Source organism: Thamnophis sirtalis, unplaced genomic scaffold, assembly GCF_051295495.1.
Source record: "Thamnophis sirtalis isolate CommonGarterSnake01/CBP01778 unplaced genomic scaffold, rThaSir2_p1.2 scaffold_8, whole genome shotgun sequence".
NCBI lineage: Eukaryota > Metazoa > Chordata > Lepidosauria > Squamata > Natricidae > Thamnophis > Thamnophis sirtalis.
The window spans coordinates 69,436,305-69,461,952 of record NW_028261388.1 but is presented as its reverse complement, the minus strand read 5'-3'; the positions used below and the strand labels follow the sequence as shown (position 1 = coordinate 69,461,952).

The 25,648-nt window shown below is 38.9% G+C and overlaps 1 protein-coding gene across 7 annotated transcripts in view; it reads left to right on the top strand.

Annotated features, from left to right (window-relative positions):
* Nucleotides 1-25,648, top strand: part of ANKHD1 (ankyrin repeat and KH domain containing 1) — a 122,382-nt gene that overhangs the window by 41,946 nt on the left and 54,788 nt on the right. For 3 of the 7 annotated variants that reach the window (XM_087721855.1, XM_087721853.1, XM_087721851.1), the window contains exons 12-15: nt 5,876-6,003; nt 7,364-7,507; nt 8,963-9,077; nt 17,351-18,097. In XM_087721855.1, the coding sequence (XP_087577981.1) occupies nt 5,876-6,003; nt 7,364-7,507; nt 8,963-9,077; nt 17,351-18,097 (1,134 nt within the window). The remainder of the gene's footprint in view (nt 1-5,875; nt 6,004-7,363; nt 7,508-8,962; nt 9,078-17,350; nt 18,098-25,648) is intronic. The other 4 variants (XM_087721854.1, XM_087721852.1, XM_087721857.1 and 1 more) reach the window with 3 other exon arrangements.

Sequence of the window (25,648 nt, the reverse complement as noted above, 5' to 3'; positions counted from 1 at the left end):
CACATCTACCTGACCCACTAGAGCAGAGAGGCAAGGAATGTTGTGGATCCCATCTCTAAGGGAAATACACCTGGTGGGGCCTTCTCTGTGGTGGCTTCCTCTCTATGGTGCATCATTCCCCCAGAGATTAGAATGGCCCCCACTCTAACACTCTTCCGGAAGGAGCTGAAAACCTGGTTCTGCTAGTGGGTCTGGGGAACCCAGAGTGGAATGGAGCCCATTAAATGGCTTGTGTGGTGTGTTGTCGCCAGGGTAAAGGGTGGGGGACTATTATATTATTTTTCTATTTCTTTATTAGTTTTATTTTTTGTATATGATATTTTTATATCCCTGTAAGCTGCCTTGAGTCGCCATTTGCGAATAGGAGGTAATATAAATTTTCTAATAAAAAATAATTTGAGGATAGCCCATCCAATTATTCATATTTTTTTCTTTGGATCTAGGCTGCTCAGTGTAAAACTTCTAAATTCTCCTGTGCGCTGCTTGGGGAATCCAAGCATGGGTTAACTTTGTCCATTAGCCTAGAGACTGAGTTACGTAATTGTTGACCACGCCTCCTCTGACTGGGATAGTTCAGTTTTTTTAACTCAGTCCAGCCTTAAAGAGATGCAGAAATTTTTCTCCTCTAGGATAATAGACAAAATTAGCTCATTTGACTTGAGTTTTTTTCTTCTTTTTGGTACGTTTGACTACGGATTGTTGGTGTTCGTTTTCCTTAAGTTATAAAACTCGCTGGGTGTCTGAATGGGTCTAATCAGTAGAGGGTCGGTTCGCCGCTCTCTTCCCTGATCAGTGGCCGTGGTGAGAGTCGGTTCGCCGCTCCCATGTCGTCGCGAGGCTCAACAACCCACTAATACCGCCTCCCATTCCCTTCGCTTGCTGCTGAGAAAGGCAGCGCGTTCTTGCCTCCAGCGGGCGCGGGTGCAATTCTTAGGCGTGTGTCGCTGTTTTCCAGCGCTTTGAGAGCCTTGCCACTGCCGCTAGATTTTGGGGTGAGTCAGCCGCGCCATTTCAGATGCTGGCGTTCCGTTCTCCCCCCCTTCCGGACGGGGAAAGATGGTGGCCATCTTTTTGGATGCACTTTTGAATTTCGCGCCGGCTAATTGAGCAGTTAGTACTTTCGCGCCAAATCAACGGTAGGAAGGGGTGGAGCTTGCCTTGCGCGCTCAATTGCGATTGAGGATGGCGTGAGTCATTGTGCTGCAGAGGTCGGTTCACCGCCATCACTTAGCACCGTAACGAATCAACTCGCCAATTATCAGAGGCTTGTCCTGGTTTCAGAAGTGAGCTTAAGCCTTTCAAATCTTTCCTGCTCCCCTGTGATTTATTATGGCCGATCATTCTGTCTCTGGAGGCAGCAATGGAACTCCCAGCTCTTTCCCGCTGCACTCTGAGACTGCTGGGCCCAGCACCAGGGTGGGTAGGTCCACCACTAGGGCCTCTAAACATAAATCACGCGCACCATCTGCAGCCCCAGACAAAGGTGCCAAGCGCAAAGAGAAGGCCAAGTCATTGGCCTTGGCTCCTAGGCCTTCCACCAGGTCCCCTCTTACATTAGTGGCCGAGCGCCACTCCCCTGTTCCTTCGATTCCTCCAGTGGGAATCCAGGGCTGGTCCTCCGATCTTCCCACACCACTGGGGAGGGGTGCAGACAAAGGGGATTTGAGGCCCCAATCTACCCCAGACCTGTCTGCGGTGGGCCTGACCACGAGTCAAGCATCCCCGCAATAAAGAGCCCGCGGCGACGTTCACACCCATGGCTGCAGGCTGCAGGGCCAGGGATGGGCCTGAATTTAATTTGCCCCCAGAACGTCATAGCATGATTTCTGCAGCCATCTCCCAAGGAGTGGATGCGGAATTGCAGCGCAGGTCCCAGCGCCCTGTTCCTCTCAGCATTGCCAGAAATCCTTCTATTTCTCAGGTTATCCTCGTTCACCACCACCTTCAGCTTACAGCGAAGGCTCTATCCTTCGTGAGAAGGAGGACATAGCTGCCCTAGAATTGTTGGATGACAATGGTCCGGTGCAAGATACACCGCCCTTCTCTGGCTTATTTCGGCCCGCCTTATTCAAATCGCTTTTGTACAAAGCTAAGGCAACTACCAAGATGGGTGGCTCCACCACTCAAGCTAGTACGGCCGTGGGTCTTGATTCCACTGACTGTTTTTCGCAGAACAAGTGCAGGAGCAGGATGTCATACCCGTCCCAAAGCTGTTTCTGGACGTTGTTCAGAAACAGTGGTCCCAACCGACAGCTGTTCCCTCTCCACGTAATGGGGACAGGAAGCTCTACACTTCCACGCCTGAATTGGATAAACTCCTTCAGTTTCCTATTGTGGATCCCCCTGTAGCGGCGTTGGCCTCCCCAGCCTTGATCCCTTCTGAGATTTCAGAAGGTCTTAAGGCCGATGATCGCAAGGTTACTCACACGAGCTGGGGCCTATTGGCGGGCGCCTCACTTTGTTCGCCTCCCAATGTGCAGAAACCACCTCAGACGCGTGGACCCTTCAGACCGTGAGGCTGGGCCTCACTTTGGAATTTCTTGCTATCCCCCCGAGGCATTTCATCAGTTGTCCCGTACCAAGGTGCCAGGTAAAGAGACGTCTAATGGATTCCGAAATCGACCATCTGATTTCCATAAACGCTATAGTAAGAGTACCTCAGGGACAGGAAAGGCTAGGATTCTACTCTATCCTCTTCTTGGTTTCCAAAAGCTCGGGAGGATGGCGGGCCATCCTAGACTTGAAACGGCTTAATCTCTACCTGAAATACCAGCGGTTCAAAATGCAGTCACTCAAGTGCATTCCAGCCTGTATCCAGCAGGGCGACCTACTGACCTCTGTGGACATCAAGGAGGGATACCTCCACGTGCCGATACACCCGTCACATCGAAGGTTCTTGCGATTCCAGATTGCGGGGCGCCATTTCCAATACCGCACCCTGCCTTTCAGCCTTTCATCGGTCCCGCGGACCTCACAAAGTTATTGGCGATGATAGCAGCATCCCTCCGGTCAATTCCAATAAGGGTCAACTGTTATCTAGACGACATCTTGATCCTACCGTCTTCCCTAGATATAGCAAGGCAGGATTTGCAGACCACGATCGAAGCATTGCAACTCCACGGCTTCATCTTGAATTTTCCAAAGAGCCACTTGCACCCGACCACGTCCCTCATCTATCTTGGGACCGTCATTTACTTCAAACGGTGTGTGGTTTCGCTTTCCTAGGAAAGGCACCAAAGCCTTCAGACCCTGGTGAGTCAGGTGTAAATGCAGCGATCTCTTCCCTTCGCGGTCCTCTCCCAACTGCTGGGGAAGATGATCTTGTGTATAGTCGTCGTTCCGTGGTCGAGGTTTCACCCACGTCCTCTCCAGTAGTTTTTGTTCCCATTTCAGAGGGCTCACACCAGCCACTCACAGACCAGGGTCCATTTGCCTCCCAAGGTGTTGCATTTGCTCCGCTGGTGGACTTCAAAGATCCTCAAGTGGTGCCTTTTCAAGGAGCCGGACCACGTTGTATTAACAACATACGCAAGTCTATTCGGATGAGGAGCCATGCTTTGGGCCGAGTGATGCAGGGTCACTGGAGCGCCCAGGAATTGCGGAACAGCATCAACTGGCTAGAGTTTCGAGCGATCCGCCTAGTTCTCTGCGACTTTCGAGAACTGGTGACGACCAACCACGTGTTGGTTCTCACGGACAATGTAGCTTCCAAGGCACATGTCAACCACCAGGGAGGCACCATGTCCTGGGCCTTGATGCTGGAAGCGGAACGTCTTCTTCATTGGGCGGAGACTCACCTGTTATCACTTCGGGCGGAGCACATTTCGGACACAACCAATGTACAGGCAGATTGGTTGAGCAGAACCATAGTAGACCAGGCAAAGTGGCAACTCCATCTGACTCTATTCCAGGAACTGGCTCACTGCTTCGGCCAACCCCAGGTGGACCTCTTTGCTCAACAGTACTATACACACCTGTCGAGGTTCCGGAAGCGGAAGGCATCGACGCCCTTCGCAGCCCCTGGCCGGAAGGTCTCCTAGATGCCTTCCCACCTCCCACTTGTACCACTGGTCATCCAGAAGATTCTGTTGGAGCAGGCGGAAGTTCTCCTGGCCACGCCAATGTGGCCCAGACGCTCTTGGTATGCTGACCTGGTCCATCTTTCAATTTCCCGACCGTGGAGAATACCAGACGCCCAGATAATGCTCTTGCAGGGGGTTCTAATCCACCCGAACCCTCAGCTGTTACAATTAACCGTGGGGCACATGAGCAGGCGATCCTGATGCGTCAGCACTTCTCTGACAAGGTCATCGCCACGATCCAAGCTGCTCGCCGTCATTCCACGACACGAATTTATGAAGCCACCTGGCATGCCTTTTGCAGGTGGTGCCAGATAGTATCCGTGGACCCACAAGTCTTCCATCCCATGGGTTCTAGACTTTTTACAATCGGGTTTGGACAAAGGGCTAACACCCAGCACCTTACATAGACAGATTGCAGCATTATCAACTGTGGTGGGAAGTGCCCAGGGCCACTCCCTCACTCGCCATCTGAGGGTCCGGTCCTTCTTAAAGGGTGCATCTAACCTCAAACCACTGGTAGTCCACCGTTACCCTACATGGGATTTGCCCCTAGTACTGACAGCTCTCACAGCTGAGCCTTTCAAGCCCATTTGTACCATCAGTCTTAGATTGTTGACCCTCAAAACCATCTTTTTAGTGGTGATTACATCTGCTAGAAGAGTCTCAGAACTGGTGGCACTTTCAGTACAGGAGGATCTCTGTATATTCCATCAAGACAGAGTCATATTACGATTGGACCCAGCATTCCTGCCAAAAATTAATTCCTTGTTCCACAGGGCCAAGAACTCATCCTTCCAGACTTTTGCCCCAATCCATCACACCCTCAGGAATGGAAGTGGCACCATCTTGATGTTCACAGGGTGCTTCGTCGCTATGTGACGCACACGGCATCATTCAGGAGATCAGAGGCACTCTTTGTGTCTTTCCAGCTGGCATCCATGGGACAGAAGGTGTCCTCAAACACCATTGGGCGCTGGTTGAAAGCGTGCATTGCCCTCGCATACGAATCCCAATCTCGACCGGCACCCAGGCGCATCACTCCCCATTCCACCAGGAATGCGGCCACCACAGCAGCATGGGCAACGCACCCCTCAGTGGAGGACATATGTAGGGCAGCAACTTGGTCATCACCGTCGCCCTTCATCCGTCATTACAAAGTGGACATGTATGCCTCGGCGGAGGCTTCCTTTGGGCGATGGGACTTACAGAGGGTTGTAGCATCATCCACGGCCCTTGACCAGTCTGTGTCCCGCCCTTGAAACTCATTGCTTTGGCATGTCCCATGCTTGGATTCCCCTAGCAGCGCACAGGAGAACGACCGTTGACTTACCTGAACGGTCCTTCTATGCGTGCTGCGAGGGGAATCCAAACCCGCCCTCAGCTTCGGCTGGTCCAGGCACTGGCACTGTCTCAATCTCACACGGACGCATTCTGTTACGTACCTTCTTGTCTGCTGATTCCTTTGCTTCTCTTGGATCGGCTGAGCCTTCATACAAAACTGAACTATCCCAGTCAGAGGAGGTGTGGTCAATAATTACGTAACTCAGTCTCTAGGTTAATGGACAAAGTTAACCCATACTTGGATTCCCCTCGCAGCGCACATAGAAGAACCATTCAGGTAAGTCAACGGTCAATTTGTAAAACCTTCCTTCCCTCCCTCCCTTCTTTCTGTTTTCATTTCAAAGGTAATGATTTCCTGTAAATGAAATAGTTTTAAATTTGAATGCTAACAAAAGATTACCTGCAGTAATTTATTAATTAGATCTTTCCTTTAATTGTATCTTCTGTCATAGGTGCCAATGTTAATCGGGCTACAGCTAATAACGATCATACAGTGGTATCACTGGCATGCGCTGGGGGCCATCTTGCTGTCGTTGAGCTACTACTAGCTCATGGTGCCGATCCTACTCATCGTCTTAAGGTACTCCAAGTAACTCAGTTTATTATTTAACACTAGCTGTACTCAGCCACGTGTTGCTGTGGCCCAGTCTGGGTGTAGTGGGGCGGCAGGTGGGTGCTGCCGTTGGTCAGGACTTGGGGCTGCTGGGTCGTGCGAGGCTGGTTGGGGGAGACAATGCCAGGGCTGTCGGCCTTGTGGAAGTTGTTGAGCATCTCTTCGGAGGAGCTGCGCTTGGGCTCCCCCAAGTCGGTGGGCCGAGAGAGTAAGACGTCCATGATCTTGGAGGAGAAGTCCTCCGTGTGCCACCTCACGGGACACCCAGGGGCCACCTCAGCCCTGCTGCACCTCAGGCTGACACCTCCGCCCCGTCGTAGCCGCCTTGGCGAGGCTATAACTGGCTTGCTGTGAGGGGTTGGAGAGCGCATGTGGCCGGACAGGCTGAGGAGACGCTCCGCCTCCTCTGGAGCTCCGCTAGGCTGAGCAGGGGTAGGCCGGCTTAAGGGCGGGGGAAGGCAGCCAAGGGATGGTGCAGATGGCGCCATGCCACAGACAGCAAAGGCCCGGCGGGAGGGGAGAGGGAGGCTGAAGGGCTTCAGCTCACCTTGGCGGAAATGGCCGAAGCTTGTCAGAGGAGGGGTGGAAAGGGGAAAGGGTGCGGCCGCAGCCCAGCCACACATATAAAGGGACCGTCGGGATGAAGCTGGAGAGAGGCCGAACTGTTCCAAATATACTATACTCACTAAATGAACGCTATGGTAAATGACACAGCTCAATTCCAACGCAATGTCACACGAAATAATTAAATCAAAATGAAAATAAATCAAAATCTATGAAAATTCAATATAACAATGCAATCGGAAACATTGAAATGGAATCATGAAATATTTAGTACAGTGTGTGTTGCTTTTACATCTACCAGATGGCGCTGGAAACATTGAAATGGAATCATGAAATATTTAGTATAGCATGTGTTGCTTTTACGTCCACCAGATGGCGCTGGAAACATTGAAATGGAATCATGAAATATTTAGTATAGCATGTGTTGCTTTTACGTCTACCAGATGGCGCTGATTTTCAAAAAAGCATGCTTTTACAAAAAATCATGTTTTTACCTGTCACAGGTGTGGCATCTATATAATATATGTATATAAAAACATTTGAGTATTCAAATGCAACGTTGTGTCAAAATTTCAAAGCAATCGGAGATTAGCGATTTTGAACAAACAACCATTACATTTTTATTTATATAGATTATTAATTGCCTAAGAATTAAATAATCCTAAAATATTCTAACTATAACACTGATTTGATAATATAATATTGAAAATTTGATGCCACAGTTTTTAATACTACTTATTTTCTTCTCAAATTTATATTTTAGGATGGCTCAACTATGCTCATTGAAGCTGCCAAGGGTGGTCACACAAATGTTGTTTCCTACTTATTGGATTACCCAAATAATGTTCTGTCAGTTCCAACTACAGACATGACACAACTCACACCACCATCTCAGGATCAGTCTCAGGTCAGTTTTTAACTTTGTCACTTGAAACAGCTTTTCGCCTTTACAGATTAAGATTAATAAAAATATAAGTTTAAGTAAAAATCAATTAGATAAATTGAACTCAGTTAATTTCTGGATGTCTTAAAATACATCTGCAATTTCTTATATCTCTTGACTCTAGAGAGAATTTGAGGCAGAGTACTGTATATTCTTCCACATGTTTTCTATATTTTAACTATAGAGAGATTGGACAGCCAACATAGAAGTAAATGTAAAATAGGTATATATAAATATAAAAATGCAAATGGAATGCAAAAGAATATATACTATATGTATTACATCATAAACTCCCAATTTAGCATAGCTCAGTTTATCAGACTGGATTGAACAGACAAAATCTATGTGCTATTTTATGCACCCATAAGTCTGTTTTTATGAATACAGAATCCTGTTTCAGTATAATGGAATGCTCCTTTCTCCAATTGGTATATTAAAAAGAAGAATTGTTATAATGGTAACTGAAGGCATTGATAATGTAATGCAAAGATCTTAAACAATCTTCTTTCCTTCACTAGCTTGTGTTTTGTTTTTTTTATGACGTGAGTTCAGGTACTGTATGCTGATTATAGCAATAGCAATAGCACCTAGACTTATATATTGCCTTATAGTGCTTTTACAGCCCACTCTACAGAGTCAGAATATTGCCCCCAACAATCTGGGATTATAGAATATATAGCGTAGAGCAGGAATGGGCAACTACTACAGCTTTACAACCTGTGGTGTGGGCTGGCTCAGGAATTCTGGGAGTTGAAGTCCACGTTGTGAAGTTGCCATAGTTGCCCATCCTGGCCTAGATGATTATTGCATAATCTTCAAAAGTTAGTTTAAGAATATCTAAAATTGGGGTTAAGTTATTTTGCAATAAATAATATATATTATCATATAATAGATGTTACAGTGAAAGGTAAAATTAAATCACAAAGACATATTTAGACACATCTGGGCTTTGGAAATCAAAGATGAATAAAATATATTGATCTAATCTTCACTTTGTATTTTGGATTGTGATGGCCATTTTGATTTTACTTAAATTATCCTTTTATATAACAAAAATTGTTTGTACTCTCCTCCGGTTTATAGAAACATAAAAACGTTTTAATGTTACTTCACAATTTCCTATTTAAAATCCTATTTCTCTCATAGTATGTTAGGCATTGTGTATCGTATAAGAAATAATGAATGAGAAAAAATATAGAGGTAGTTTATACAAAGACAGAAAAACCTAATTCAAATGGAGCAACTTTTATGATAGAAGTGAAGTGATGGAATGACTTTAGTACTGCTAAAAGCTAAACAAAGGGTTACATGAATAATACAAGTAAACCTAGAACTTTAAGACAGAGTGAGACTGTTCTAAACATGTTGGAGTAATGTATAGATTGCAATTTACCATTGACATGTTGGTTTTCTCTTGAGTTGATTTTACAGGTTCCACGTGTACCAATGCATGCACTTGCCATGGTTGTACCTCCCCAGGAACCCGACAGAGCTCCTCAAGAAAATCCCCCTCCACTTTTGACTCTCCAAAAAGGTTAGTAAATGATATTTCCTACAATTTATGGCATGTTAACATTCTGATTTGGGCATTTAGGGGATGACTTCTATTTGAAACTATATTGTACAATGTTATCTTAACCATTAATAATAGGATGTATTGAAAACATAATGGCAGGATCCATACTTTAAATTGTACTAGCTCAGGACATTGGTAAAATGATCCATATTTCACTGCATAGATTTACATTTTAGCGGGTTTGTTTAAAAAAATTGTTTTAACATCTGTTCAAAATAATGCAGTATACATTAAATGAAGTGTATTAGTAAAAAAGTGAAATAAAATCTGAGATCTGGCAGGATATATATAAAATCAGTTTCTACAAGAATAAATTAAAATTAGAATGTTTAACATTAAGAAACAAAACACGTGCTATGCAAACATGGTTTTAAGAGTACATGACTAATAGTGACTAGATGGGGTTGAATAATCTGGAAGTACATTTTAAGCAGTTTAAGCTGTTAATAAAACATGGAAAAATTATCTACATATATTATTTAGATAATGTTTTTCTTAAATGCTCAGAATATTTGGACAAGATATCCATACCTGTATATTCAATGCTTGAATTCCGCAGTCACTTTTTTCAAAGAAAAAATATATTTGGATTATGTAAATCCGTCATATTTCAGCTATTTATTAAATCAGTTTTATCTGGTTTTTTCCCTATTTTAATACCATATACAAATTGGGAGGGTGGTACTATACTCAATTACTTGAGTATATACATTATTAACAATAATCATATGGACTATATATGGGTGGGCAGCTGTAATAAATTAATAACAATAATACTTAGCTTTAGAAACATGAGTAAATAATACTCATGATCCTAAATATTACTTTTTTACATGAATTATAGATCTCTAATGAAAATTGATGAAGAAATGTGACCTTTCCTAAAATGGAAAGGTTACAACCAGCTATGTGTAAATTTATAACTTACACAGCATCTGATGTTGTTCCCAATCTGCAGATTAGTTTGGGCCTCTATGGGCAATTAATATTGAGAGAGCAAAGATTTAAGAAGATTAAATGAGCTTCCTGCTTGACTTCTAGTTCAATCACTATGCTGCTGATTTTTTTTTATGTTTTTTTTTTTTAAGTTAATAATTTGGACAAACAAGAACTGTATTCATTCGCTATTGTCAATATAGTGCTATAAAGCACTGCAATGACTTGTAAAGTGGCATGAGCACCTTACCTGTTGCAACTTAAAGCAGCTATGGCTTTTCTGGGGAAACCTGCATTTGGTTTAAGGAGGCAAATGCTACTTTTATATTACCACATGCTGCAGAACTTTCTTCAGATCTTAAGACCTCTAATTCAGGAAAAGAGTGGCTGAGTTTTGCTCTACAGTTCCACAGTCTGATGTATTTTCCATGTTAGAGATAATGACAATTGTAATTCAGAATATCTGAAGAGCAACAAGCTGGGAAATTCATACTCTTTTACAATTGATAGCAGTCCCTATATCTGAAGATCTTTTATTTTTTATTGAAGCAAGATTCCTCCCACTCGACCCCATGTTATATATAATAAGCATACTGGCTGGCATTTCTGTTTGATAACAAAATTTAAGCCAAGGTTTCCATTTTCACTTGAAAGTACTTACAAAAAATATATACAAACAAATATAAAAATAACAGGAAAAAAGATTTTAAAAAAAGAAAAGAACACTTCCGTGTTGCTTAGATTCTTATAGGATAGAGGGTTTTATTTGATTTATTATGGATAAATGACCCATAAATATATGGTAAACAGATATTTTCTGTGAGGGAGATATGTACTTTCAAATTTGATTTTGAAATATTTGGTTTTCAGCCAAATATATTATTGTATTTCTGTAGCTAACAAAAGTGTCAATATATATAATATTCTCCCAAATCTCAATAGCAAGATAAAGTCTACTCATAATGCAGTCCACCAAAAAATTGCCCAAGGAAATTATTAGAAACTTTTCAAAAATTTCTTTAGCTAACAATGGAATGCATATTTTATGCTGTTCCAACCCTCCCCCCCCCCCCAAACTTTGCAGGCCTCTCAAACTCTCTGCATGCCTCTTTTTCACAAAAAAACAGGGTGTGCAGAGGATTTGGGAGACCTGCAGAGTACACCTGGGCGCTGAGGAGGGCAAAAACTATTTTTTCAAAAATTACCTCTTCAAAATCTTGGTACTTATACTCCGTTGCGTCTTATGGTCCGAAAAATATGGTAATAGTGGCAAATAAACCCATTTCTTTGCCTGTTGTCTTGGTTCTTTTGCCTAATGCATCTGACAGCATAATTTTATATTTGGAAGACAAAAGTTCAAACAGCAGGCAAAACAATATAATTTTTGCATTTGGCAGTCTGAAAACTCAACAGCATAGGAGCTGTATGCACAATGCACTGGAACAATGCATATTTGATTTTGAAATCTGTCTGAGAAGAACAGCCTGTCTCAGAAACATACAAAGATGACACATTACTACTGGTATTTTTCCTTATGCCCAAAATGGCTTCTAATCTCTGTAATATGATTAATGATCCTCCATGCATATCCATTTCCTCTCCTCAGTTAGTTACGGTATGCAGTCAATTGTTGCACAGATGAAATCTTCGTGTATCATTTTATAAAGTTTATTTTCTAAACTTTCAGTGCTTGGAAAAGTTTAAAAAAACATAAAACTCAATTGTAGATATTAGAACATTGGAAAAGACATAAAATTAAATACCCCCTTTTGAGTGTTTTGTTTTTAGCTTAAAATTGTCAAAATGATTGTTTTGAGGAGAGAACATTTCATTCCTACTTAAAATTAGTACCCTATTGAAATTGTATTAGATACTTCTATAGATCAAAACATGGTGCTTTTTAAAAAGTAAATCTTCACTTGCAAGATTAAGTAAGATTATTGTGTGTCTTTATTAAGATCACAGCAGGTGGCACTGCCTAATTGAGTTTGGCTAATCTTGGATAAAGCTAGACTTATATCTTCATTGCACAAAGATGTATTCATTGATGTCTGTATCTATCCAGAGAACTCTTATGTACTAGCTTGTATTAATCCAAATGGATAGAGATAAAGTGAGCATGTGTTCCAAGTTCTCAAACCTACTAAACTGAAAGTGATTCCATGCAATTAGAATGGTTCACTGAAAACGTAGTATGCACTACATTACAGTAGTGCTCATATCATCAGGAAAATAACAGAATAACGGAAGGGATCTTGGATGTATTTTAGTCCAACCTCTTGTTCACGCAGGAAGCCCTATACCAGTGATGGCTAATCTTTTCGGCAACAAGTGTTAAATCTGGAGTGTGCACCCCAAAGCGCCAGAACCTGAAAGGGAGCAGCTGGCCCATGTGCATGCATGTGGCAGCCAGCTGCCCTTTTGGATTCTGTTGCACACATACATGCTGGACAGCTGATCTGTGCGAAAAACAGCTAGCCGACACGCATGCACACAACAGAACTTGGAAGAGCAGCTGCGCACATGCGCGCTGGACTAGCTGGCCGGCGCACGTGCGCGCAATGAAACTCAGAAGAGCAGCTGGCGATGGCACGTGTGCCAATAGAGAGGGCTCTGTGTGCCACAGGTTTGCCCTCACGGCCCTATACCATTTCAGACAAATGTTTGTCCAGTCTCTTCTTTAAAATTTTGAATGCCTCTATAATATGTCACAGCTGTTGCTGAGGATTCCAAGATTGAGATCAAGATGCAGGGCAGATGATAAGCCTTTGACTATTCTGAAGAGTTCTACTGAACAACAACCAAGAAAACAGAGGAGGTCATAGAAGAAGCTACTTTGTGGTCTTTGCTGCCATATGAATGGGTCGACATATGTCTGATGAACCATTTGCATTCTAGCTATGTCATCCTTACAATCCCCATCAGAACTCGTCAGAAATCCAGGGAAAAGCATGGGCTCTCCAGGCCTGATGTGATATTGGTTGCCTAATAAGATGTCAAAATGCGATTTTTGTATTGAATACAGGATAACAGAATCTTAAACAAAAATATCTAATTATAATGCTTTTTTTTTAAAGAAAACAACCATGTTGGAAACAGGAACTAATAAAATATGTTGATAGACTCAAAATCATTTTTTGTTAAATGATTGAAGCATGAGAGAAATTGGCTACTTGGAGCCTTACATTTAATTAATTTTTTTGATATCAACTATGATATAATAAAAAATGCTAATCTATTATGTAATAGAAATACTTGATATATCTCTAAAGAAAAAAGAAACCCACAGATAATGGAACATTGTGTACGTTTCACAGTTCTTAGAAGAATTAACTAATGTTTATGAAGTGAGAGAACCACAAGTTATAAAGTGATTAATAGAAGAAAAAAATTGTCCTGGTTTTATCTTTTTAAGTGTTAGAAATTTGAAAAAAATAAAATGTTAATCATTAATAATATTGTAATTAGATAGAAGAGGAAATGAGGATGATGAGAGGAAGATAGATATATAAAACATGGACATATCCCTTACCATAAGTTTTCAGTGAAACAAAATAATACATTTTTTAAAAAGTCGATCATCATTGGGTTATTCCAGATAACTGTTTAGTAATTCAAGAATGTGTGCAACAAATAGCTGGCAAGATTGCTATTTACCTTTTATTTTATATGATTTCATTTTAGATTTCTGCCAGATGTTCATTGTACTTTTGGTACAATACTATATTTAAATTTTGTGTCAGTTTTGCGAACCTTCTTTCTGTTTGTTAATCTCTCATGTACTTCTTATCTTTATTGAAGAATTAGATGCTTATTCAATAATTCACTGCATTGATTACTTTTCTGGATTATTCAAAGAATAAAGTTTGAGGTACTTCTTTAGAAGTATTTATATATAATTTCAGATGTGAAATTAACTTTAGCAAAAGCACATTTTTTTATTAGTTCAGTATGCTGTATTGTGAAACTTTGCTGGAGATTTTTTTTTAAAAATAGCTCCCTGGTCAATGAGAAGACATAATTACTAAATTATTACTAAAGTTCCACTATTTCTGTATTAGATTTCTCAGTATTTTATAAGGGAACATCAGGAAACATCTACCAGAGGTTCTCTGGAAGGGAGAGGAATGAAGCTGCACACAATCTGATTTCATTAGTAGGAAATTAGTGTTTGCAAAAAAAGGTTGTTGGAGGGATAGAAGAAGTCTCATTGCCTTGCTCGCCTCAGTAACACTTTTTCAGCATTCTGAAAGAGAAGACACAAGCTGCATGGAGAGGAAAAATTAATGCGTGTGAACTTTTTCCTGGAAACCACTGGTAATTTAGGAACAAAAATATTTACTCATTTTCAAGTTTCATAAACAGAGGATTAAACTTGAATTGTTTCTCTAGGTAGCATTATTATATTTTATTGTTGTAAATTAGCTTTTTTAAAGGTGAGATATGAGTAACAATTATTTCTCATTGAAAAGATTTTTCCTTTTTTAGCAGGTGGACTCAAAGAAAAGTACTAATTTTAGAGATCTTGATTCCTCCTGAGTAGTTAATTTTGCTTCAATAGATTTTTCTAAAGACTACCAGTATAATGATTGTGAAATAAATGTGTACTTTGTGTTCATAATTTTGACTTGAAATATCCAGTTAAATTAAAGAGTTTGGGCAGCCCTTGTTAAATTGTGGTTTTGGTTGATCCTTAAGCAAACAGAAACAGCACAATATTTACATGATAGAAAATGAAATACATTATTTTACAAATTTGAATATATGCTTATGGTTTGTGTGCAGTTGTTTTCAGATTCAGAGTAAAGGAGCAATAAATATGAACTTTGCAGTTTTGACAACCCTTTAATTGATTTAGTGCGACTTCTTTTAAACTGCTGTAAAGTTATTAATAAGATCCCACAAGATGATTGATCATTAGAGAAAAGGGGGGGGGGATTCTCTGAACCTTGGAACTATTCATCTATCCACAATACATTTGGAAGGGGAGAAAGGATGAAGCATTTTGGGTACACTTTGCCAACTTAAAAATAGGGGAGGTCTCTATTTTGCTTTGAGGATGTGTAACAACCAGTGCCATGGGAAATATTGCTAAGGGTGGCTAGAAGGTAATGTTCCACAGTCAGTGGGGAAAAAACTTAAACTGAAAATCAGCTACGTATTTCTTCAAGATTATTATCTGAAACCAGTTTTGAGGCATTTACAAAAAAGATAAAAGTTTTGGAATAATCTTCACAGTCCTGGAATATTATTGAAAATCTGGGGAATCTCAAAACATGCAGTATGTGGAAGGAGACTTAAGAATGCTCAGATTTCTGAGTTAGAAGATTTCCGCAACTGAAGAGTGAGAGAAATTCAAAAACCAAGAATAAAAAATGGTTTTTGGTTGACTACAGCAGTGTTTTTCAACCTTTTTTGTGCAAAGGCACACTTTTTTCATGAAAAAAATCACGAGGCACACCACCATTAGAAAATGTTAAAAATTTTTAACTCTGTGCCTATATTCAATATAGGTGGGTGTTTTTCCCACGGCACACCTTACACTATGTCACGGCACACTAGTGTGCCGCGGCACAGTGGTTGAAAAACACTGGACTACAGTATATGTTTAGAAGTGTTATTACTGCAAGGTAAAAAAAGGTAAAGGGGTCCCTAATGATTGTACTCCACTAGTTGCTGCTGACTAAAGGGGGCAGTGCTTATCTCCATTTTAAGGCCATTGAGCCAGCGCTGCCTGAAGACAATTCTGTGTACATGTGCCCAGCATGATGTCACAGAGCACTGTTACCTTCCCATAGAAGGTAGTCCCTATTTATCTATTCGTATTTGCATGCTGTTAAACCACTAGATTGGCAAGAGCTGGAGTGAGGACAGGAGCTCACCCCATCCCATGATACTCTGGTCTCGAACCTACAGCTGCTACCTTTCCAGCTGACAAGCCCTTAGTGGTTAAGATAACCTTTATCTTAACCACTAAGTCATCGCACTACCCTACCAGTGTAAGTGGAGTTTGTTAAAAAGAACTGAGTGGTAGGGTATCCAAATTACTTTGATTGCTGTAGTCATTATTTCCTTCTTTTGAATCTGTAAACAAATGCACATAAAGATATGTAGTATAGCTTTATTTAGAAACTTCAGCTGTAATTTACATTGTAGGCAGAGGTCTATATTTCGATTTATCTCTTTACATTGTCAAGATCTTAGTTGAAGAAAGAAGAGTTAAAAGTGAGAACTGACATATATAAAAATATCCTGATTCAGTGAGGTTCTATAGTTTGAGAACAAAAATTGTTCTGTTTAATTGTGGTGCAGCAAATCAAGTAATAGACTCTCTAAATCAAGAATGTTACAGGAAAAAGAATAGATTCATACAAAAGACAAATAAATACTTTCCCCACAAAATAGCACATCTAGGAAGAGCCACAGAAGTTCCTAATAGTCTTAATTAGATATAAGGGTTTTAAGATTGCTTAGTTTATGATATTTATACTTTAAAAAAAAGATAACTCCTGTAAGAACATGGCTAATGGCAAAGTTTCTATTGACTTTGTATAATTAGTATCACTTTTTAAACATGAATTGTTCATTATTATTTTTTAGAAACAGAACTCAGTATCTACACATTGATACATTTTAATATAATCTTGGAGCAGTAAAAAACCACACACACACACACACGTGTGTGTGTGTGTGTGTCTTGTATATAATAATAAAATTTCTTGAATATGTATAAAGGTTCTCCTAAAATTCTTTGTTTATCCTATAAAATATTTGATTCGTTAGGAATATTTTTTTTAAAATTTGGACATAACACCAAATGTATTGGCTTGTGAAAAATATTTAGAATTTGGACTTTTGACCAATAAAGCTCCTATACTAGAATTGCTTGTAGTTGCATGGAGGTTGAATTGGCGGTAATTTCTTGTTAGATTAGTTTGTGTTGCATTTATAAACTGCACAATTTTTCAAAAATACTATATTGTTTTTGCATTTATTTAGCACTTCTAAAAAAAAAAGATGTGTGAGAGTGAATATTTGAGTGTTGCAACTGTTTTGCAAGTTCTGTTTGAGTTTTCAAGTGTAGTAAATGATTTTCTGGTAGCCTTTGAGTGTTAAAATTAAAGCAGGGGTCCATATTTAAGCTTCCCATCCAATGTTTTAATGTCTTTTCTGTTTTTGAATAATGGCTTTGGTCTATTTTATCTTTAAATGATTACGTTTGGGTGGGGAAAGGTTGTGGGAGATATGGGTGAACTGCAGCATGGCACTTTTTCAAACATTTTTCGTGTGCTTAGGTACATCCAAGCAGAAGTCAACTTCCCTTCAGGTAGCAGATCAGGAACTACTATCACCTTTTCACCCATACCAGCCTTTGGAATGTATAGTAGAAGAAACTGAAGGCAAGCTCAATGAACTTGGACAGAGAATTAGTGCAATTGAAAAAGCACAACTTAAATCATTGGAGTTGATTCAAGGTGAACCTTTGAATAAAGATAAAATTGAAGAGCTCAAAAAGAACAGAGAAGAACAAGTACAAAAGAAAAAGAAAATACTGAAGGAGCTGCAAAAGGTGGAAAGGCAATTGCAGATGAAAACACAGCAGCAATTTACCAAAGAATATTTGGAGACCAAAGGTCAGACAGAGGCTCCCCTTACTCAGCAGCAGCAGTGTCCACATACAGGTGTCCTACCAGAACTGGAAGGAAATGAAGGCCTTCCTGGGGATAACCTTTCAGGGTTGTCACAGGTTGACAGTGTCCTGCATAAAGATGAGCAACAACACTCTCCTTCATCTCCTGAGCAAACTGAGTTTGCCCCTCTTCAGCCTCTCGCAGCACCACAGTGTAACTTTTCAAGTAACATAGGTTGTAATGGGACAGATTCTTTTGAACTTCAGAAAGTATTAGGTAATCAGCAAACTATAGAACAGCAGCAACCAATTGCTGGACATGTTCAGGGACTGTTAGTTCAAGAACCAGATGGATTAATGGTTGCCTCGCCAGCACAGACGCTTACCGACACTCTTGATGACCTGATAGCAGGTGGGTTGAGAAATGTACCTTTATTGAATAAATATGTGTGTTATTAGTTTCTTTTGTTCCCATTATCTTTCGCAAAGTTTTCTAGCCCCCCGCCCCCCCTTTTTTTTACAGTTTTTATTAGTTTTAATGTTAGCATTCAGTTACATCAAACTTTTTGGATTGTTTAATCCAAAGCAAAGTGTTTTGCTTTATTGGATTTTTACTGTATTGATCCAATTTGGGTTTCATGTCTGGTGTAATAACTATTATGGAAATCTTTTCAAGAAAATATGTCAGTTTATAGAATTGTGCAAATAGTTGATTAGGCAACATTTGTGAGATGATAGTATCTGATTCTTTGTAGGGGTTCTCTTCATAATCACTAGATAGTGACATTGTTGACAAGTTGACATTGTTTGATTCAAAGGAATAGTTGAATTACATATCAATAGAACTCAATCTCTTAATTACTTTTTTATTTTATGTAGCTGTAGAATGTTATAAGCCTATAGTCATCCATAAGATGGAATCGTTTTGAAGAGTATTACTCCACTAATTAAAGATAAAGACCAAAGATACTTGGAAGTGAGTGAAGGAGTGAGAATAGGTTATATTTGGTAATAAATGGGGCTTTATTTACTTGCCCATTTTGTACTATTTGCATGTTGTCCCAATCATAGCTATCCCATCAGGATAGCACTTCAAATTAGGGTATTTGGACTCAAATGATAGATTATTCGCTAGACAAGCACAGAGTCTCTCCCCCCCCTTTCTCACACTCACAGGAACCATGTTGAATAGAATAAAAATGCCCATTAATTAGCATATTTTCTCATAGTAGCCAACTAACATGAATGTGAAATTCCAAAGCAAGAGTAAACCCAATCCAGAAGTGGATATTGCAAGACTTATTGATTATGTTACTGATATAAAATATAGCTATTTTATATGGCTAGCAATTGATAATTTTATTCTCCATGAAATTGCTTGATCCTCTCAAAGGATACATGCAACTTGGTGACATTACTACATATTATAGTATCAAATGGTAGCGCATTGTGTGCTATGTAAAGAAAAAAAATCATTTTATTTGTACTAAATATATCACCATTCTTTTTCACTGGATGACTTTAGAAAGAGCTGTTCCCAATCAAATTTCTTTGATTAGCAGTAGTTTAATGAGCTGCCCAAGGTAGCTCATTGTTCACCCATTAAGGGTGCCCCCAGCTGCTCACTTTAATGCATTGGTAGAGGCACTGTCAACTCTAACTGTTGGGTGGCTAATTGTTCTAGAAAACGGACCTAAATAAAATGAAAATAGCTGTTGTAGGAGATGGATTAGTATGGAAGTGGATGGGTCAGCTTTTAGCCTCAATAAGCTTTTATTTTTGCTCTGTCTTCAAAGTGGCTGATTGATTTCACCTAATGATAGGGTTTATTCTAATCAGTTTTCTTAAATTATTGTATCTATTAAGAGGTAATTCTGCAGGTGTTTTTTAATGGTAAGCAACATTCCATGTTTTGGGAGGTTTTGTAACAAAAATGAAATTAAAATCTTATTAAACAGATGAATAATTTTGGAAAATGGAAAAAATTTAGTTATTACCATACTGATAGGTGGAGGATTCATAATTCCTTACATGAAAATGTCTTCATTGAATTCTATTCTAAGTTTTTTTTCCTGACCAGCACAGGTAGTCCTCACTTAATGATGCTGATTGGGACCAGAAATTCTGCCGTTAAGCAGCATTGTTGTAAGAATGTTTTTAAAAAAACCCACATAACTGCAACATTTAGTGATGGCAGTTCTGGCAGTCTCGATTGCCATCATTAAACGAGGGTCCAATAATTAGTATATCAAGTTATGATCACATGAGATTCTTGCTTAATGCATAAGTTCTTAAGCATCTCATGTGACCTTGACTTGTGACTGCCAGTTTCCACATTGATTTTGCTTGTCAGAAATTAATAGGAAAGGTCACAAATCACAACTCTCCAAATAATTAGAAAATCTTACCAGTTTATTGTCAGTCGTAAGAAAACTAGCTCAAAAAAATTTATAAAGAACTTCAAAAATACTAGTGCCAATGAAAATCTACAAGGACTTGTTGATTGCATCTGGTGAAAACTGACCATTGCTATTGACTAATTTCTGTTCAATCTCTTTTCTGATTAACAGCTGAATTTGGTTTAGATTATTGGTTTTATCAAAAACCTTTGTGTATCTGTCAGATTACCATATTTTGTTGAACCTTTCAAAAGAATATGCCATGATTTAATTTACCAAACTTACGTTGGCTTTTCTTCAACAAGATGTAAATCTTTAAAAATACTTTCAGTGGTCTCTTTTTAGTATTATAACATGTTCAATAATTCTAAAACAATTAACTTTCAGATAAATTTGAATTGAACTTGGATTAGAAAAGCAATTCCATCCGTTGTCATTACTTTTGCATGAACTGTTCAGATTCTGTCCCTCAAAATAATGATTTAGGCAGTGGTTTCTTTTTTATTTATTTCCAGCAAAAAGAATTTAAACAATTCTCTTATCTATGTTATTTAGTGTTTATCCATTTTTATTCCTTTAATATTCAGTAAACTATTTATTGTAAGTGTGGGTTAATCTGATGGAAAGTTAATAATTTAACTTTAAACCAAGTACTTAAGAATTATAAAGGTAGCATCTAAATAGGCAGTTCCAAGCAGGTTTGTTAAAAAAAATGAGTGTTCAAGTCTGATAAATTCAATATTTCTAGTTATTGAGAAAGTCCTTTAGGTATCGCTCCAATAATTAGTATATCGATTTTTATCCCACATACACTCAACTTTGACTTGAAAGTCCTGATATTTTGTAATTTTTTCCAGTCATTTTTCCTCACTTCTAGCTCACTCCTGGAGTGGCAACACCAATGAACAAGACTTTATTTTCAATAACTGTTATATCGGGCATGTTATAAACAAGATGCCTGTCTGTTTGGATCTTAAAGTCTCATAAGACCTTAGCTGAATAATAGTAATTATTATTTGCTCACAAGAATGTGAAGTGACAGTTGCCAGTATTTTAGTTTGCATTGTCCTTCATAACCATCAAGTTCTTTCCAAGAACCTAGGATGTTGTAATGTATTGGTATAGTATATATGTGGATTCAAGCCTTTTATAATGGACAAAATTGGGAAATTTTGTCAATGTGCAGATTATCCAAGTTCCATGCAAGATCTTTTGGTGTGGCATCCAGTGTGCCGATAATCACTGGGACCACCAAGTCTGGTTTATGCCATAATCTTTCAACTTCAGTTTTCAGATCTTAATACTTTGTGATCTTTTCCAATTCTAGTCTGCTACCCCTGGTATTGCTACATCAAAATGTTGATTAGTTACAAAAAGATTTCTTCTCTTTGTTCTGGTAGACTTACAGTGGGAATATACACTCTATTGCCAAAAGTATTCGTTCACCCATCCACATAATCAGACTCAGTTGTGAACGAATACTTTTGGCAATATAGTGTACATATAAAAAATAGCTCCTTCTTCTCTACAGACAAGAATAATTTCAGTAATTTAACACTTTCTCCAGTATTTTAATAAAAAAAGTATGTCTCATTTGTTATCAATAATGACGTTATAAAAAAGCCCTTCATCATTCAATTCTAATCACAAAAGTCTCTTAAGAACTCCCAGAAATAGTAATGTATGTATTTTAACCTAATCAAATAAATCCATTTTGTAATCCAATTTATCACTTTCTTTAAGCAATAAAGCAAAATAAATATTTTCCCACTTATAAACAGATTTTTAAAGCCTTGTTGTTCAGTCGTTGTCAAAACAAAATATCAATAGCTATGAGACCACTTAACATATTAACCAAGATTGAATGAATCAAATTCTTTGCTTACTTTCCTGGTTCTTTAATCCCATCAAACTGTCCCCCAATGATTTTTTTATCATTTTCTCTTTATCTCCTCTCCAAAACAGCTTATTTAGTTTAAGACATCCCTCTTGTAAATCTGAAATAAGATTTTCTGAGTCCACTCCTCTGTTTTATTATTGATATATCCCCTTTAATTATATCCCATTTAATTGTTAAGATACCAGCTGGTTTTGTTTGTAAATGCATTGTGCCATCTTTTCCCAATTCAATCATATTCTAGTATTTTTAAATCCATTTTCAGATTCACAGCATCTTTTTCCATTTCACTTTTATAATCTTGGCATTTTTAAAAAATCCAAATCCACATTCAAATAAGCTTGACCCTCTGTTATTTTTCTATATCCTCTGTTACAGTATCAGACAAACTTGTAAGTAATTTTTGAGTACATTCGCCCCAAACACTTAATTTCTTTTGTAGTCAGATAGTATGACACAATTGAATTCATGGTTTATTTTCCTTTAATTGTAATTCTTAGGTCTCTCTGATTCCCTCTAATTAACCTTCAAGGTCCTTCTTATCAACTGTTTATCTTCCAATCAGCAAAATTTTCCCACAAGAGGATTTCTTACAATTAATTCAAAATGAGGGCAAATATACATGTCCCAGTGTAATGTTGCAGGATCCAATCTGAGTTGGTCACCGGAACTAGGAACATTTTACTTTCAAAATCTTCAGATATTCCTTATAAAGTGTTAAAACATCTACAAGGTCTATCAAGTCCATTTAGCCTCAGAATCAACATTCTAGGCCTCCTTTTTGCTGTTTAATCCTTAAACCTACATAAAACTTGTTTCTTCTAAGTTAGGAGATTCTCCCAGTACAATAAACCTTGTCCTTCCAAAACTTCTAAACATCTAGAAAAAACATAATAAGAGCTTCCTAAAGTATTTAAGGAGGGAAAAGTTGAGCCTAATGTCTCTTTAAAGGTGCCGAACTGCAGCTTAGGCAATGATTTTCCTTCAGTTCTCAGAGTTGTCAAAATATTTGCAAATCACTATTTGCAATCTCTTGGCATAGAGATTCTGTATGAAGTAAAGTTATGGGTTATCCCTTGTCTTCTTCTCAATTCAGAGTGGAGTTCCAAGGTTCGCCAGTTCCTCATTTGCTATTGTTGGCTATGTTAAAGTGAAGTGTTCCAAATGTGGAGCTTCCCCCTTTATGAAGCATACCATTGATGCAAAAATATGTTCATTCCCCAAAATACATTTCTTATAAGATCTCATATCACAATTTTTCAGAATGAAGCTCTCCTCCCATGAGACATTAATATTCTGTAAAAGTGCCTCTAATTGTCTTGTTTGGGACAAGAACATTTTCATAACACCCGAGATTCTGGCCATTTGAGTTGTAAGTTGTGATGGTCAGTTAATGTGATCACCTCACTTAGTGATTGTTCTGACTCTGGCTTCCCCAAAAAGCATGAGGCAGAGTCCTGTTCCTGACAAAACCTCTTTTATTAAACGAATGTGAATTCCTCTCATTCACATTCAGCAAGGCCTGGCAAACAGTCTTTCAAAGGAATATTTATGAGTACAGACCTTATCTATCTTGGAAAGCTGCCATGTAAATATTTTCCAAATGAGGTGCTGTGCAAAGAAAGATTGGGCACAGAGTCTCTGAGATTCACGGACAGATCTTCATACTCCTGAAACAAATCTAATGACCAAATGAATTAATTGTTTCCTGCAAAAGCCCGCTCCTCTTTTGCTCTTCTTTTATGTCCTATGGGAGGGGCCCCGTCTCTGCCTCCGACGCAGAGTCTTTGTCTAAGCCTTCCCTGCCTCCAGGACTGGCCCGTGCTCCTACCTAACCTCCTCACTATCCGACTCTGCTGCCAGAGAGAAGATAACAATGAAACCATGCTATTAGGAAACATAACATAACCTGTATGTATTCTCATTATGTGAACAAGATGGGTTGAGAAGAATTTATAAGACAATAGATTAAGGAAAATAGTACGGAAGGCTTTAGCGGTATGTAAGAAAGTATCCAACAACCTTTTGTGACTCAATTTTCTTATGGGTAGACATCAGTGGTCTTAATTCTCCTTTAATATTTTTTTATTCAAAACTTTGTTAAAATAGCTCAGTTTCTTAACTGTTTTAAGAAACACAAACGTATTTAAAGTTTAAAATAACTTGATTTAGGAGTTTCAATTTTATTATTTTTGTACACATTTTGAAATCAAATATGTGATCCTCTAAACTAATGGAATTCTCAAGTTCAGTAGCATAAAACTCACAAATAGGTATCAGTTATACATTTAAGTTTTTCCTGTCAACTACAGTTGACAGCCAATATTATGAACCTTATTTGAATATTTGTATATGCATTAGAAATTTTTAAAAATGTAGACGTCCTGTTCTTACCACAAATCAGGTGTGCTATAACAGTAAATTTAATAAATAACATTTTGCTAAAAACTAATTGGGTTCAGTCATAAGTGTTGTAAACAAGTTTATCATTTAGCATATTATGTAAAATAAACTATTATGCTTTAGTTCAGTAAGCCATTGTAAAACAAGCTGTGCTATAAAATAATGTGGGACCCAGATATTAACCTGCAGCTTTTCACATTATACAAGAAAAACTTGGTTTGTCAGCCTCCTCACCAGCAGCCTTTCAGACTGTACCTCTATGCCCTCGGATCCGGGTGGAGGGGAGGGCTGTTCCTCAGAGGGAATCTGCTGCCTCATCATCACTGCCTGCCTACAGCTGATCCTCTCTGCATTTGTGAGGGCAAGCAGCTCCCTGTCCAATCGACTACCTTCCCAAAACCAGAGGGGCCTTTGATAGCATCGTCCTCAGCTCCTGGACTCCAGTCATTCCAGGGGAAACTTCCCATCCCCATCAGATGATCCTGATTCCAACCACTACTCCTCTGTACCAAAATACAATGGGTCCATGATAGTTTGCTTAGCAGTGGTTCAAATTTACAACAACGTTGGAAAAAGTTACTTACAACCTTTCCTTGAAGTTATGACTTTTGAGTGCTTGATAGCTGGTTTGCATTTTTGATAATTGTAGCATCCCAATTGTAGTATAAGTTGAGGACCACCTGTAGATAGATGAAATAATTTGCCATTTTTCATTTATGGTACTTTTGGATATCTATTTATTGAATGCTTTGAGCTAAAACAGTTCAAATTATTACAATACAACATAATTCTGTTATTCATTCCTTAGTCATATATGCAGTATTTTTATCTTGTATTTGGTTTATACATTTTTTGCTGCTATACTGAGCAAAGTTCTTGTTTCATGTGTGCCTAGGTACTACAGGTAATCCTTGACTTAACGACTATTTGAAGTAATAATAGTGCTAAACAAAGGGACTTAATACCATTGCCCAAAGTTGTGATAGTTATAGCCCCTCTGCATCCCTGGGATTGCACTCTGGGTGCTAAGTGGATGCCAAGTGTCCTAGGATCATGTAATCACCATTTGTAGTCTTCCCCTGCCACCTTCCCCAAAAGTTCAATGGGGAAGCTGGCAGGGAATGTTGCAAGCTGCTGCTGCTTGCTGAGAGAACTCCCTCATGTTTCTTGGGACTGGCTAAAAAAGCTCCATGCTGAAATTCAAGCAGCACTTTGGCACAGGTGATTTCGGCCAATCCCCTAAGAACAAGAGGACTCCCTCTCA